General features: G+C 44.0%; 1 protein-coding gene across 7 annotated transcripts in view; it reads left to right on the top strand.

The window, feature by feature from the left end:
* The window catches only part of ARHGAP12 (Rho GTPase activating protein 12), a 201,352-nt gene that overhangs the window by 168,579 nt on the left and 16,672 nt on the right, over positions 1 to 16,101 (top strand). For all 7 annotated transcript variants that reach the window (XM_073629860.1, XM_073629859.1, XM_073629858.1 and 4 more), the window contains 2 exons: positions 5,459 to 5,576; positions 15,871 to 15,990. In XM_073629860.1, the coding sequence (XP_073485961.1) occupies positions 5,459 to 5,576; positions 15,871 to 15,990 (238 nt within the window). The remainder of the gene's footprint in view (positions 1 to 5,458; positions 5,577 to 15,870; positions 15,991 to 16,101) is intronic.

The raw sequence follows: 16,101 nt of genomic DNA, 5'->3' as shown, positions 1-16,101 counted from the left end.
TGCTGGCCCCACCTCTAGCCAGGTAAAGGGCACAGGGCATAACAGTCGTAGCGTACCTAGACGATCTATTACTTATAGATCAGTCGGTGACTCGTTTGGAGAAAAGCGCACGCACTACAACCAACTATCTGAAAAGTTTGGGTTGGATTCTCAACCTAGAGAAATCTTCATTAATACCGCTAAAAAGGCTGGAGTACTTGGGTCTGATCATAGACACAGCCCAGGAAAGGGTGTTTTTGCCTCAAGCAAAAATCAATTCCATAAGAGAGCTGGTGCAGAGGGTCAGGTCAAATGGCAATCCCTCCATTCGCCTCTGCATGAGGTTGCTAGGAACCATGGTAGCTTCATTCGAAGCAGTTCCCTATGCCCAGTTCCATTCAAGACTGTTGCAAAACAGTATGCTGTCTGCTTGGAACAAAACAATTCAAGTTTTAGACTTACCAATGCGGCTGTACCCAAGAGTGGCCCAAAGACTCACTTGGTCATTAACCCAGAATCTGCTGAAAGGAAAATCCTTCAGCCCAGTCATCTGGAAAGTTGTAATGACGGATGCCAGCCTTTCAGGCTGGGGAGCAGTACTAGAAAAGACAACTGTCTAAGGGCAGTGGTCAAGAACTGAAAGAATCTTGCCCATCAATACCCTAGAGATTCGGGCAATACGTCTGGCTCTAAAAGCCTGGCCTTTTAGGTGTCAGGATTCAATCCGACAATGCCACAGCTGTGCCCTATATCAATCGCCAAGGGGGCACCAAAAGTCTCAGCACAGAGAGAGGTGAACCATATTCTAACTTGGGCAGAAAGAAATGTTCCATGCCTTTCTGCAGTCTTCATTCCAGGAATAGAGAATCGGCAGATGGACTACTTAAGTCACCAGCAGTTATTCCCAGGGGAATGGTCTCTTCACGCCGACATATTTCGGGCTGTTTGTAAAAGATGGGGGACTCCGGACGTGGAGTCCAGGTTCAACACGAAATTGGTCAACTTTGTGGCCAGAACAAGGGATCCATTTGCATGTGGAACAGATGCGTTAGTGATCCCATGGGACCAGTTCTCACTGATCTATGCATTCCCCCCCTATTCAGTTGCTACCTCGACTTCTTTGCAGGATCAAGCTGGAAAGAAAGCCGATAATTCTGGTGGCACCAGCATGGCCCAGAAGGTCATGGTATGCAGAAATCGTAAAAATGGCAGTGGAGGGCCCATGGTCCCTCCCACTACGTCCAGATCTGCTCTCTCAGGGACCGATATTCCATCCTTCCTTACAGTCTCTAAATTTAACGGCTTGGCTATTGAAACCCACATTCTAAAGAAACGTGGGCTTTCCAGGTCAGTTATCTCTACCCTGATTAATGCTAGGAAGCCAGCTTCCAGAACTATATATTACAGTCTGGAAGGCTTATGTTTCATGGTGTGATCCAAGGGTTGGCACCCTCGGAGATATGATAGGCAGAATTCTTGCCTTTCTACAATTAGGTAGGGGTAAAATGAAATTGGCCTTAAGTACTATTAAAGTCTCAGCTTTATCGGTATTATTTCAAAGACCACTTGCTACTCATTCTTTAGTCTGGGGCTTTATACAATGGGTGACGCAGCTTAATCTGCCCGTCAAACCTCCCTTGAACCCTTGGGACTTAAACTTAGTTTTGTCTGTGTTACAAAAACAGCCATTTGAACCAATACAACAGGTTCCCCTAGTCCTTCTGACAAGGAAGTTGGTATTTTTGGTTACTATATCCTCAGCAAGGAGGGTTTCAGAATTGGCTGCTCTTTCTTGTAAAGAGCCATATTTGATTTTTCATTAGGACAGAGTGGTGTTGTGCCTTCGTCCAGGCTTTTTGCCAAAAGTAATTTCAGGTTTTCACCTGAACCAAGATATTGTCCTGCCATCGGTTTTTCCAAAACCATGTTCCAGGGAAGAAAAGTCACTACATTGTCTTGATGTGGCGAGAGCAGTGAAAATCTATTTAAAGAAAACTGCTCAGATTCGTGAGACTGATGTCTTATTTATTCTAAAAAAGAGAAAACTAACTAAATGGGACTTTATATGAGGACATTTAGAGAAATGTACCTCCATCCCCAAAATGTATACAAAAAACAGGAAAATAGGGGGTTTGGGACTTTATATGAGGCATGCAGCTGGGAAGGTAACACAACATAGGACTGGTATGAAAATCTAATAAGTGCACCCTAAATGCGACCGCATCGTATTGCATAGTAACAAGTATGTAAATAGTAAAATGTAATAAATCAAGGAAACTTTATTTCATAGTAAGATACATAATATTGAAACGTCATAAAACAGCGTGATGGCATAGCAGCCTATTATAGTCATCATGGTACCATAGTAAGAAATCATCAGACTATTAATTGCATGTGACTGCATCATAGTATTAGTAATGTCTGGTGAATGGACCACATTTGTGACCAAATGGCTTGCATGTATACAGAATAATAGAGTATAGCATATGAATATATGTTCCATAAAAATGATCCACAATAACAAAGTGACCCATCAACATAGCAGCACGATGTGGATCGCAATGGTGAGATAAAAACAAATTCAATTTTAAAGTTGTGTGTCTTCACAGTAATATAGTGGCAGTTGGTGGAATCTAAACGGCATAATATGATAGAAACATAGGGAGGTTGTTAATGTGAATAGCATCTAAAAGCTCGACGCGTTTCATGGATCTTTCCAATCTTCAGGAGCAGATGCAATGTAACTGTCTATAAAAGATATATAAGAAGATTCTCAGGGACTGTCCACAGGACAGGCAGGAAGAAATTGTAATAACATCTTAAAGTAGCAATAATGGCTAAAGACCATAAAAGGTTACTTACAAGGAACCTATGTAGATGGGTGGAGGGCACCCAGGGTGTGAACCTGTCAGGGATAAAGGTCAAACAATCCCGGCAGCTGAGGCGGTACCTAAAGGGTGACTGGTGTTTGTAAGGAGCTATTGAACGTGGTAGTCACATCTTCATAACCTAAAAAGATGAGAGTACTAAAGTGACTATAAAATAAGACATGTATGAAGTAGAATAGTTAGCATTAAATAAATGTGTGTGAATACCAAAATAAACCTAAGGGTATAGCAGTTACAATGTTAAGTAATTTAGGAAAAACAAAGGGGACAGTGAAAATTGTGCAAATAAGTGATAATGTAATGACCGAACAGGGGGGATATAGTAAAGCGAGGTGACGCTCCATGTATATGCCTGTACCACAGGGGGGGAGTGTAACAGCAGTAGTGAAGGCCAAAAGTAGCCATACTATTACCTGAGATTCCCAGAACACCAAAATGCCACCTGAGTGGCCACCGGTAGGAAGTGTTAGCGGAGAATGTGTATCCAGTTGGGGGGAGTATATATATTAGAATGCCGCCAATAGGTAACCGCCAACGCCACGTGGGCGGCTAAATAGAGAAGGAAGCCAACTTCTTATATATCTTTTATAGACAGTTACATTGCATCTGCTCCTGAAGATTGGAAAGATCCATGAAACGCGTTGAGCTTTTAGATGCTATTCACATTAACAACCTCCCTATGTTTCTATCATATTATGCCGTTTAGATTCCACCAACTGCCACTATATTACTGTGAAGACACACAACTTTAAAATTGAATTTGTTTTTATCTCACCATTGCGATCCACATCGTGCTGCTATGTTGATGGGTCACTTTGTTATTGTGGATCATTTTTATGGAACATATATTCATATGCTATACTCTATTATTCTGTATACATGCAAGCTATTGAATTTCCATGACAAATCCAATGAGTTGTACAAGTTTCAGCAGTCTAAGAATTTGAGAAGCAAAAAGAACCACACATTAGTGCCCTGAGAAAAGCTCTATTTGAGGACTTCCAACGGTGGCTTTCAGAGGTGACCTTTGTGGAGCTGGAGACCACTGTAGACATATCATGTGCTCAGTACAATTACACATTTGATGATGAATACCACGTGAAATAGCAAGCTACCGGCATCTAATCCGATACCAGTGTGTAATCTTGCTGACTTATACCCTTAAGGGGAACTGCTGTTTCGACCTGACTGATTTACTCAGGGGTCCATCGTTTGAGGTGAGCGGCCATTACTCTTGGTGGTGGAGGTTGTCACAAAAGTGACCTTATTTGATTGACATATCAACAATTCCACTGGATACTTGCTGTTTTTTTCCGATCAACTCAAGACTATTTTATTAAGAAGAACATGGACTGTTTCTGTGTTTGATTTTTATATTTTATTTATTTTTAGGATTGTGTCTTTTATTTGTTTGTGCTGTGCTGCTTTTTCACATTGACGTTTTGGGGACTTGATATTTTGACCCTCGGTATTTCAGCTGCTGTATTAGGTTTTTATTTTGCGCTGGTTGATTTTTCTTTATTAAGTAATTACTTAAGGCTCTGTGTCCCATGATGTACGATAAAGAAAATAGGATTTTTATTACAGCTTACCTGTAAAATCCTATTCTTGGAGTACATCATAGGACACATAGGTCCCTCCCCTCTTTTTTGGGATACAAGTATATTGCTTTGCTATGAAAACTGATGTGCTCCTGGAAGGAGGAGGGGTGTTATATAGGGAGTAAACTTCCTTTGATTGGGTTTACCAGTGTCAACACCTGAAGGTGGCCTATAACCCATTAAGAAATTACTTAAGGCTCTGTGTCCCATGATGTACTCCCAAAAAAGGATTTTACAGGTAAGCTGTAATAAAAATCCTATTTTTATCAAGTTATTAGGGGTAAAGTCCCGCTTTAAAAATGTGATGATGTGCTAAACTTTACAGGTTTACTACTTTGGTACTTTACAACTCCAGTTTGTTAATCTTACCATTTTCATAATGGAAGAGGCATTCGTAGTCTTAAAATGGTTGTAAAGGCAGGAGTTTTTTTTTTATCTTTATACATTCTATGTATTAGGATAACAAAAAACCTGTGTGCAGTAGCCCCCCTAATACTTACCTGACCCCCATCTCCATCCAGCGATGTGCACAAGTGCTTCAGCCTCCCGGGACTCTCCCTCCTGATTGGCTGAGACACAGCAGCAGCGCCATTGGCTCCCGCTACTGTCCATCAAAGTCAGCCAATCAGGAGAGAGAGAGGGCGGGGACGAACCACGGCTCTGTCTCTGAATGGACACACAGAGCAGCGGCTTGGCTCCCCCCATAGCAAGCTGTTTGCTGTGGGGGCACTCAACAGGAGGGAGGGGCCAGGAGCACTGAAGAGGGACCTGAGAGAAGGAGGATGTGGGCTGCTCTGTGCAAAACCACTGCACAGGGCAGGTAAGTATAACATGTTTCTTATTTTTCAACAACAAAAAAAAAAAATACTTTAGTTTCACTTTTGTGCTAATGTAGCTTTCTTTCCTCATCAGTTTTCCTACAATTAAACTGTTTAATACTATACAAGTTTTAGGACTTCTCTAATGTGCATGTGTTTTTATTACGTATAGATTACAGAGGCGGAGGAAACCAGTGAAGATAATGTGCCTGATTCTCCAGTGGAGAAACAAGGGAAAGACAAGCATGACAAGGAAAAGGATCACGAGAAAGATTCCAAAAAGAATCGATGTAAGGCTTCTTTGAATTGTCTCAGGGTTAAAGAAAAGCTTAAAAAAACAAAAATGCTAAACCGGCATCAGGCCGCCAAGTAAACAGAAATAACTTTTCCCCAGCAGTGAGGCACCATTGCACTGAGCAGCCTGTCCACACTGCTGCCCATCTCCCACACTGCTACTCAAAATACAAGGGCCCTGCTGCATCCACAAGCTGCAGAGAAGTGGACTGTGTCCACCTAATGTCAGTTTAATAGATGCCTGGTCATTTTTCTTAAGCTTGTGAAAACAACGGGACACTTGTAATGGGAGTAGCACCATGAGCCACCCGCAACACTGTACACTGTGCAGAGGTACCATTGCTGAGGGGATAAAACACCTGTTTTCTTATTTCAAGGTTGTCCTTGGCTGCATAATGCTGACTAGTGTCTGTGTCTACAGTTCTCTTTTAAATAACATACTGGAAGAAGCAGGAAATCCTTGCTGCTCTTTCCCTGTCCAGCCAGCAAACTAAGGGTGGAGAGATAGCACTACAGCATTATTCCTTCTAAAATATATAACTGTAAAGCTGGCCATACATGGGTCATGGTTTTGTTTTTTTTGGTTGAGCAAAAAATATTTTACCAGATTCCCCATCCACACATTTGATATAAAAATAGAAGACGAAAAATGAACTGTAATGAAATGAAACTTTTGAGGCACAACATGTTACAATAAAATATTAATTCTTTATTTAGACTCAATGCTCATAAAATGATATTAATAAAATTGTATTAATACCATTTTGAGTGTTGCGTCTATATAAAGAATTAGTATTTTATTGTAACATGTGCCTCAAAAGTCCAATTTTATTACAGTTCTTTTTTAAAAAAAAATGTATTTTCATAATTGCATGGGGATGTGGCACTTTCCTTTCTTTAAACTAATTGAGATTCACACATTCGATATAGATGGGGGAATCCTCCCAACTGTGTCGTAAAGCCCCGCTAATTTTAACGGCACTTTACCGCTGTAATATCAGTGCTTTTCCCCCGCTAGCAGGGCACTTTTTTTAACCGCTAGTGGCCGAATAAAGGGTTAAAAGCGCCGCTGCCGAAGCGATTTGAAGGCGCTTTGACAGCGGTGCCCATTGGTTCCAATGGCAGGGGCGGTGGAGGAGCTGTGTATACACCGCTCCCAGACTGCAGAAAAGATGCTGCTTGCAGGACTTTTTCTAACTTCCTGCAAGCACACCATCCCAGTGTGAAAGCACTCGGGCTCCCACACTGGGGCTGTTGGGGAGGTGTATTACAGGCGCTATTTTTAGCCCAAAAGCACCTGAAAAACGCTCCAGTGTGAAAGGGGTCTAAAGGTTTTTTTCTAAACCTTTCTTTAAAAAAAAAAGGCATGTCTTGCTGGCTCATCGCTTAACAAACTGTAAATCCTGCTTCTTTTTCCTATACAGTGCCTTGAAAAAGTATTCATACGCCTTGAAATTTTCCACATTTTGTCAGGTTACAACCAAATATGTAAATGTATTTTATTGGGATTTTATGTGATAGAGCAACACAAAGTGGCACATAATTGTGAAGTGGAAGGAAAATGATAAATGGTTTTCAAAATATTTTACAAACATTTGAAAAGTGTGGGGTACATTTGTATTCAGCCCCCCTGAGTTAATACTTTGTAGAACCACCTTTCTCTGCAATTACAGCTGCAAGTCTTTTTGGGGATGTCTCTACCAGCTTTGCATCTAGAGGGTGAAATTATTGCCTATTTTTCTTTGCAAAATAGCTCAAGCTCTGTCAGATTGGATGGAGAGCATCTGTGAACAGCAATTTTCAAGTCTTGCAACAGATTCTCAATTGGATTTAGGTCTGGACTTTAACTGGGCCATTGTAACACATGAATATGCTTTGATCTAAACCATTCCATTTTAGTTCTGGCTGTATGTTTAGGGTCATTGCCCTGCTGGAGGGTGAACCTCCGCTCCAGTTAAGTCTTTTGCAGACTCTATCAGGTTTTCTTCTAAGATTGCCCTGTATTTGGTTCCATCTATCTTCCCATTAACTCTGACCATCTTCCCTGTCCCTGCTGAAGAAAAGCATCCCACAACATGATTGGGCCACCACCATGTTTCACGGTGGGGATGGTGCGTTCAGGGTGATGTGCAGTGTTAGCTTGCCGCCATACATAGCGTTTTGCTTTTAGGCCAAAAATTTTAACTTTGGTCTCATCTGACCAGGGCGCCTTCCACATGTATGCTGTGTCCCCCACATGGCTTCTCGCAAACTGCAAACGGCACAACTTATGGCTTTCTTTCAACAATGGCTTTCTCCTTGCCACTCTTCCATAAAGCCCAGATTTGTGGAGTGCACGACTAATAGTTGTCCTCTGGTTAGATTCTCCCACCTGAACTATGGTTCTCTGCAGCTCCCCAAGTTACCATGGGTCTCTTGGCTGCTTCTCTGATTATTTGCCTGGCCTGTCAGTTTAGGTGGACGGCCATGTCTTGGTAGATTTTTAGTTGTGCCATACTCTTTCTATTTTTGGATGATGGATTGAACAGTGCTCTATGAGATGGTCAAGAGATTGTAAACCTCCCTTTACACTTTGTACCTATAGTAAATATCTCCTAAACGTGCGCAGTTTAGGAGATATTTACAGTATACTGTGCCGATTATGTAATTGGCGCAAGCTCTCTGAAGAAACGGGCACCCTTGCCGGTTCTTCAGTAGCAAGACCGTGACCGTCTGCTCGCATGTGTGGGAGTGACATCACGCAGCTTCGGCCAGAGTCCGCGGTCCCAGAATGAAGACGGGCAAAGATGGATGCGACCTGCAGCGGGGATGGGCGCGGGCTTAGTTTGCCGGTAAGTGTCACATAATGTGCTAGTATGCAATGTATACTAGCACATTATGTCTTTACTTTGCAGGGGAGTAAGAAGAATTTTTTTTTTGGCAAGGGTTTACTTCCACTTTCAAAGCTTTTTTTTAACCTAACCCTGCTTTAAACTTCTCAAAAACTTTATCCCTGACCTGTCTGGTGTGTTCCCTGGCCTTCATGATGCTGTTTGTTCACTAAGGTTCTCGAACAAACCTCTGAGGGCTTCACAGAACAGCTGTATTTTTACTGAAATTAAATTACACACAGATGGACCCTATTTACTAACTAGGTGGCTTCTGAAGGCAATTGGTTCCACTAGATTTTAGTTAGGGATATCAGAGTAAAGGGGGCTGAAAACAAATGCACAAAACGTGGAAAATTTCAAGGCCTATGAATACTTTTTCAAGGCCCTGTATATGGGACTCCATTGTCCTCCCCCTTATCATTGGAGATCTGTTTATGTACGGTCTGCTCCAACAATGATCCTTCCTTGTACTCATACATTTCATTTAGATATGTACCAGATTTTTGCAATGACCTTGCCTTTACCATATAAACTCCTTTATTCTATTCTGCATATACAATTTACACAGTTCCCAATTTTATGTGGGCAGTGTTTAGCCTCAAATAGCTTAAATTTACGTGCACCTGCTGCTTCACTCTTGAGGCTTACCTGAACTGTACCGGTACTTGATTGTTATTTCAGTCTGATCAGAACGGTCCAGTGGCTTTCTTGTTCTGCGCTCACTAGGACTCTTTTGTGTGCAGCTGAGCCTAGGTAACCAGTAATATGTGAACAAAACACGTGAGGCCAAAATGATAAAGCAGAATGAATAATAAAATTGGGTAAAGAAAGGTAATTCAATATAATTGAAAAAGAGGTAGACGTTTTATTTATCCAGGTTTTGTGGATGTTTAATTTTAGGTAGAGTAAGGGAGGGTTATAGCCCGATCAGATTTTATACACCATCTGTGTCCCATTGCAGGGATTTCCCTTCACTTCCTGTCCCATAGCCAAACAGGAAGTGCAAGGAAATCACTGCAAATTAAAGGAGTTCCATAACTAGTGTCCACATCGGAAGATTTCCCCTCTATTACTTTTCTCGGGACAACCCAAATTTCTTTCTCGAACATCACGGGACACAGAGCCACAGTAATTACTGTTGGGTTATATAGGGTATCACTGGTGATTGGACACTGGCACACCCTATCAGGAAGTTTAACCCCCTATATAATCCCTCCCCTTGCAGGGATACCTCAGTTTTTACGCCAGTGTCTTAGGTGATGGACGTGTAAAGATGTGCTGTGCTGAGCTCCAAAGGGAATATCCTATATCCTATACTGGGGCAAGCCAAGCAGACCGGATCCATTCAAAGTGTCCTTTCTAGGCCGAATTGGATGGTACCCGGGCCTCGTGTCCGAAGAAACTAGGTTTTACCTGTAACGCTTCTCTTTTTAGAGAGCTGGACCCCGCATATTAGAAAATGGTTTTCTAGCCAAATTTCTAGCCGGGTGCTTTACGGGCCCAGAACTGCAGGGGGCCCCAGTCTCTGACGGTTTTTTCAAACGGAGCCCACCGTGAGAGGTGAAGATTGGGTCTTTATTAACTGAACCCTGCGGCTGGATAAGGTAAGAGGAGATTCCACTGAATTTTCTAATTCTAGTAGGTTTCTCCTTTAAGGTAAATGCATGCTATGCCTATTGTGACCACTGGGGGCCGCCAAGAGCACAAACCTTGTCATGCTGGATTGTCTGTCTCAGTGTTCTTGCTGCACAAGTTTCACAGCGTCTCTGGCCGGCTCACGGTAGGATGGATGGGGGGATTTCTCATGTATGAATGTTCCCCCCAGGCTAGGGGAGGCCACAGGGGTCTAGACAGTAGTTATACCACTCAGGCACCGCAGCCCCCGCCGCCATCTTCGCCATTGCTTTTGTCAGGCAGGCCCTTCACTACCAGCCTCTCTCCCTCCTCCCTCTCCCCCAGCCTTCCTCCATAGTATTTCAGGAGAGTCGGCCAGCACAGGAAGCGCTTGTTTTTTTCAAAATTCGAGGGGGGGGGGGGGGGGCGCTGGACGTCAGCACAGGTGCATAGACTCCCACTCAGGCCAGCTGCAGGCTATTAAGGCACTTTGTACAGGTGCACACAGCCTTTGGAGAGACACAGAGCTGATGGTCGCATGTAAGGTGGGACACAGGCATTCTCCTAGGCAGCATTTACTGAAGTAACACCAGACTGAGCATTGGGTAGCAAGGCTTTTAGCCAGACTACATCGCTCAGCAGTCAGTGTTCATTTGTGATACCTTACACCTTGTTGCTTTGCACTATGGGTAGAAGAGGTTCAAGCACCCCAAGAACCAGAGACACTAGAGGATCTCGTTCAGGTTCTGAGGGCCCCCTGTCAGCAGCATCCTCCCCCCCTGAAGGGCCAGGGATGGCTAGCCAGGGAGAGCCGTTGGGGTCAGGGGCTACACCTGCTTCTGGCACTTCAGCCCCTGTATACATTACTCAAGAGGTTTTTTCCTCAACCATTAATGGTTTAGAGGAAAGATTAATGGCCGTGATTACAGCTTCACTCAGTGGAAGAAAACGTACTAGGCCTTCCTCTGTTCCCCAAGACCCTCAGGAAGAGGAGCTCTGGGATAAAGGAGACCAATCCCTTTCAGAGGATCAGGATGGGACGGATGATTCCTCTTCAGAGGAATCAGGTGGAGAGGGACCCTCTGCGACTTCCCAAGAGGAGAAAGTCTTAGTGCAGATCCTTACTGAATTGGTCCGCTCCACATTTAAGTTGCCCCTACCTGAAACTGCTAAAGAATCCTCTTCTGCTTTGGGGTCACAGAAACCTTTCCAAGCAGCACAGGCTTTTCCTGTTCATAATTTACTTGAAAAGCTCATTTATTCTGAGTGGGATCAGCCAGACAAATGCTTTTTTCTGCTGAGAAAGTTTTCAACACTTTATCCGATGGAAGAAAAGTTTATTAAAATGTGGTGAATGCCGGCCATTGATGCCGCCATTTCCTCCGTAAATAATAGTCTGACTTGTCCTGTAGACAATGCTCAGATGCTCAGGGATCCTGTAGATAAAAAGATGGAATCCCTATTGAAGGATGTTTTTTCCTTAGCAGGTTCAGTGGCTCAACCTGCAGTAGCAGCGATTGGAGTCTGTCAATACTTAAGAGACCACGTTACGCAGGTCATCAAAGTATTACCTGAACAGCAGGCCCAGGGGTTGGCTAACCTTCCAGCGGCCTTATGCTTTGTGGTTGACGCCATTAGAGATTCTATCGTGCAAACCTCCCGTCTTTCACTGGGGTTGGTGCATATACGTAGAATCCTATGGTTGAAAAATTGGTCAGCCAAAGCACCAAGAAGCTCCTGGCGGGGTTTCCATTTCGTGGTCAAAGGTTGTTTGGAGAGGACTTGGATAACTATATCAAGAGAATCTCTTGTGGGAAAAGCAATCTCTTACCTGTTAAGAACGGACTCTTTCCCCAGCGCCGGGGGCTTCAGCCTCCAGGCAGTCTCGACGGCCGCCTCCATCTGGGTCCAGAGACAAGAGTCAACCCCAGGGACAGAAGAAGTCCTGGGGGAAGAAGCCTACTAGGCAAAACACTAAGACCTCGGCATGAGGGGGCGCCCCCGCTCACTCGAGTTGGGGGAAGACTGCGACAGTTCTCAGGGCTCTGTCTGGCAGGAGGATTTCCAGGACAGATGGGTAATCTCCACGGTAACCTTAGGGTACAAGCTGGAGTTTCAGGAATTTCCCTCTCCTCGGTTCCTCAGATCAAGTGTCCCCAGAGACCCAGAGAAGAAGCAGTCGCTACTTCTAGCGTTAGAGCGACTTTTGTCGCAGGAGGTCATTATGATGGTTCCCGCAAAGGACCAAGGATTGGGCTTCTATTCCAACCTTTTTACGGTCCAAAAACCAAATGGGGATGTCAGACCCATTCTGGATTTAAGGGATCTGAACCGATTCCTAAGGATTCAGTCCTTCCACATGGAATCAGTCCGGACAGTAGTCTCTACCCTGCAGGGAGGAGAATTTCTGGCATCGATAGACATCAGAGATGCATATCTGCATGTGCCCATTTTTCCTGCTCATCAGAAGTTTCTGCGCTTCGAGATAGGAGGGCGCCATTTCCAGTATGTGGCTCTGCCTTTTGGGATAGCCACTGTACCTCAGGTGTTCACAAAGGTCTTGGCCTCTCCTCTGGCCAGACTAAGGGCTCAGGGTATAGCTGTCATAGCATACCTAGACGACCTGCTATTGATAGACCGGTCGGTAGCCTCCTTGAACGGGAACTTGAGATCCACAGTCAAGTATCTGGAACACCTAGGTTGGATCCTCAACCTAGAAAAATCTTTCCTAAAACCAGTAAAAAGACTGGAGTATTTAGGTCTGATCATAGATACAAGCCAGGAGAAAGTATTTCTACCTCAGGCAAAGATCACTGCTTTAAGGGAGCTGATTCTGGCAGTCAGGACCAAGAAGAGTCCTTCTGTCCACCTTTGTATGAGGCTGCTAGGGAAGGTGGTGTCTTCATTCAAAGCAGTTCCCTATGCTCAGTTTCATTCAAGAATGCTGCAACACAGTATTCTGTCAACCTGGAACAAGAAGGTTCAGGCGATAGACTTTCAGATGTATCTGTCGCATGCGGTGCGTCAGAGCCTCAATTGGTGGCTTATACCCGAAAACCTGCAGAAGAGGAAATCCTTTCTACCGGTTACCTGGATGGTGGTAACAACAGATGCCAGTCTGTCAGGTTGGGGAGCAGTTCTGGAACAGTCTGCGGTTCAGGGGATATGGTCCAAGACAGAGAGGACCTTACCCATCAACATTCTGGAGATCCGGGCGGTATATCTAGCCCTAAAAGCCTGGACTATCAGGTTACAGGGCTGCCCGGTCAGGATCCAGTCCGACAATGCCACAGCAGTGGCTTATGTCAATCATCAGGGAGGCATCCGGAGCCTCTTTGCCCAGATCTTAGTCTGGGCAGAGAGGCATGTGCCATGCATATCGGCAGTTTTTATTCCAGGGATAGAGAACTGGCAAGCGGACTATCTAAGTCGCCAGCAGTTACTCCCAGGGGAATGGTCTCTCCCCCCTCGACGTCTTTTGGGCCATATGCCAAAGATGGGGGGTCCCAGATGTAGATCTCTTTGCATCCCGATTCAACAAAAAGATAGATTTGTGGCAAGGACGAGGGATCCTCTTGCATGCGGGACAGATGCGTTGGTGATTCCGTGGCATCAGTTCTCACTGATTTACGCATTCCCGCCTATTCTGCTACTGCCATGACTCCTTCGCAGGATCAGGCAGGAAAGGAAGTCGGTACTTCTAGTGGCCCCCATTTGGCCCAGAAGGACTTGGTATGCAGAAATAGTAAGGATGACGGTGGGTTCCCCGTGGACCCTACCGGTACGCCCAGACCTGTTATCTCAAGGTCCAGTGTTCCATCCTGCCTTACAAACGCTAAATTTGACGGTTTGGCTATTGAGACCCACGTTCTGAAGAGTCGCAGGCTTTCAGGTCCTGTCATATCTACCTTGATTAATGCAAGGAAGCCAGCTTCCAGAATGATTTATCATAGAGTCTGGAAAGCTTATGTATCCTGGTGTGAATCCAGAGGTTGGCATCCCAGGAAATATGTCATAGGTAGAATTCTTGATTTTCTACATTTAGGATCAGAGATGAAGCTGGCCTTGAGTACCATCAAGCACCAGGTCTCGGCTTTATCGGTATTATTTCAACGGCCACTTGCTTCGCATTCTTTGGTCCGAAACTTTATACAGGGAGTGATGCATCTTAATCCTCCGGTTAAAGCGCCCCTAAACCCCTGGGACTTGAACTTGGTCCTGGCTGTATTACAGAAACAGCCTTTTGAACCAATAAGTCAGATTCCTTTGGTCTTGTTGACAAGGAAGTTAATTTTTCCTGTAAGGAGCCTTATTTGATTATACACAAGGATAGAGTGGTACTGCGCCCTCATCCTAGTTTTTTACCGAAGGTGGTTTCTGATTTTCATTTAAACCAAGACATTGTTCTGCCTTCCTTTTTTCCAGATCCCTGTTCTCCGGAAGAGAGATCTCTACATTCATTGGATGTAGTAAGAGCAGTTAAGGCCTATCTCGGGGCAAGTGCTCAGATCCGCAAGACGGATGTCTTGTTTGTGCTGCCAGAGGGTCCCAATAGAGGACAGGCAGCGTCAAAAGCTACCATTTCTAAATGGATTTGACAATTGATCATTCAAGCTTACGGTTTGAAACAGAAGATTCCTCCATTTCAGATCAGGGCACATTCCACAAGGGCTATTGGTGCTTCTTGGGCAGTGCATCACCGGGCCTATATGGCTCAAATCTGCAAGGCCGCAACCTGGTCTTCAGTCCATACATTCACCAGATTCTATCAGGTGGATGTGAGAAGGCATGAGGATATCGCCTTTGGGCGTAGTGTGCTGCAGGCAGCGGTACAGGGTCCTCAGGTCTGATTGCACCCTACTTGGTTGTGGTTACCCCCCCTCAGGTAGCATTGCTCTGGGACATCCCATCAGTAATTACTGTGGCTCTGTGTCCCGTGATGTTCGAGAAAGAAAATAGGATTTTTTAAAACAGCTTACCTGTAAAATCCTTTTCTTTCGAAGGACATCACGGGACACAGAGGTCCCGCCCCTCTTCTAATACACTATATTGCTTGGCTACAAAACTGAGGTATCCCTGCAAGGGGAGGGATTATATAGGGGGTTGAACTTCCTGATAGGGTGTGCCAGTGTCCAATCACCAGTGATACCCTATATAACCCACCAGTAATTACTGTGGCTCTGTGTCCCGTGATGTCCTTCGAAAGAAAAGGATTTTACAGGTAAGCTGTTTTAAAAAAATCCTATTTTTTGAAATTTTCTTTTAATTTCAATGGTAAACAGGACAAATCGAGAGGGTGAATCTCCTTAATGGGGGTACAGACAGCAAAAAAAACTGACAAGCATTCTAATCTCTCTGCTCCACTCTATCTAAAACTAAAAAAAAAAATAAAACTAAAAAAAGTCTTGCCTTTAGTAATACTTAAATTTTTATATACTTTATATTTTACAGTATTTTACTTAAGTTGCTTCTTAAGTCACCATTCATTGTTCTGGCCTCTGATAGATGTAGTGCTTTAGCTATCGGCCTCTGCACCGTGTATATCATAATTGCTCTTTGTATTGCTCTATTAAATAGAGCAAAAAGAATGATACTGGGAAAAACTTGCCGTGGATTGTAAAGAACAAGTGAACGATTTTTATGAATAATGCATTTTTCTGGAATCCAGTGAGGAGACGTGTTCTGTGTAGTCAGTTTGGGATTCCTCCAGTGGTTCAGGAAGCACCAACACAATGGGTCCTGAAGTTCCAAAATACCAATTGTTTAATGCTTGTCTACTTACAGCTCTGCAATTTCTTTATTTTAGCTATTAAACAGATGACCAGTATTGATAACACTGAACAGAAAAAGACCAAAACGAAGTTAAAGAAGTTTCTTATCCGGCGGCCAACGTTACAAGCTGTCCGTGAGAAGGGCTACATCAAAGGTAAAAGGAAGGACCTCCTTCATTTATCAGGGTTCGCCAAAAAATGTTGGATTTTCATTATGTTGTACTATATCAGTCAGCTGGAATGTTGATACTAGGGCGTCACCGATA

This window comes from Aquarana catesbeiana, linkage group LG05, assembly GCF_042186555.1.
Source record: "Aquarana catesbeiana isolate 2022-GZ linkage group LG05, ASM4218655v1, whole genome shotgun sequence".
Taxonomy (NCBI): Eukaryota; Metazoa; Chordata; class Amphibia; order Anura; family Ranidae; genus Aquarana; species Aquarana catesbeiana.
This window is presented reverse-complemented; position numbering and strand designations above follow the sequence as displayed.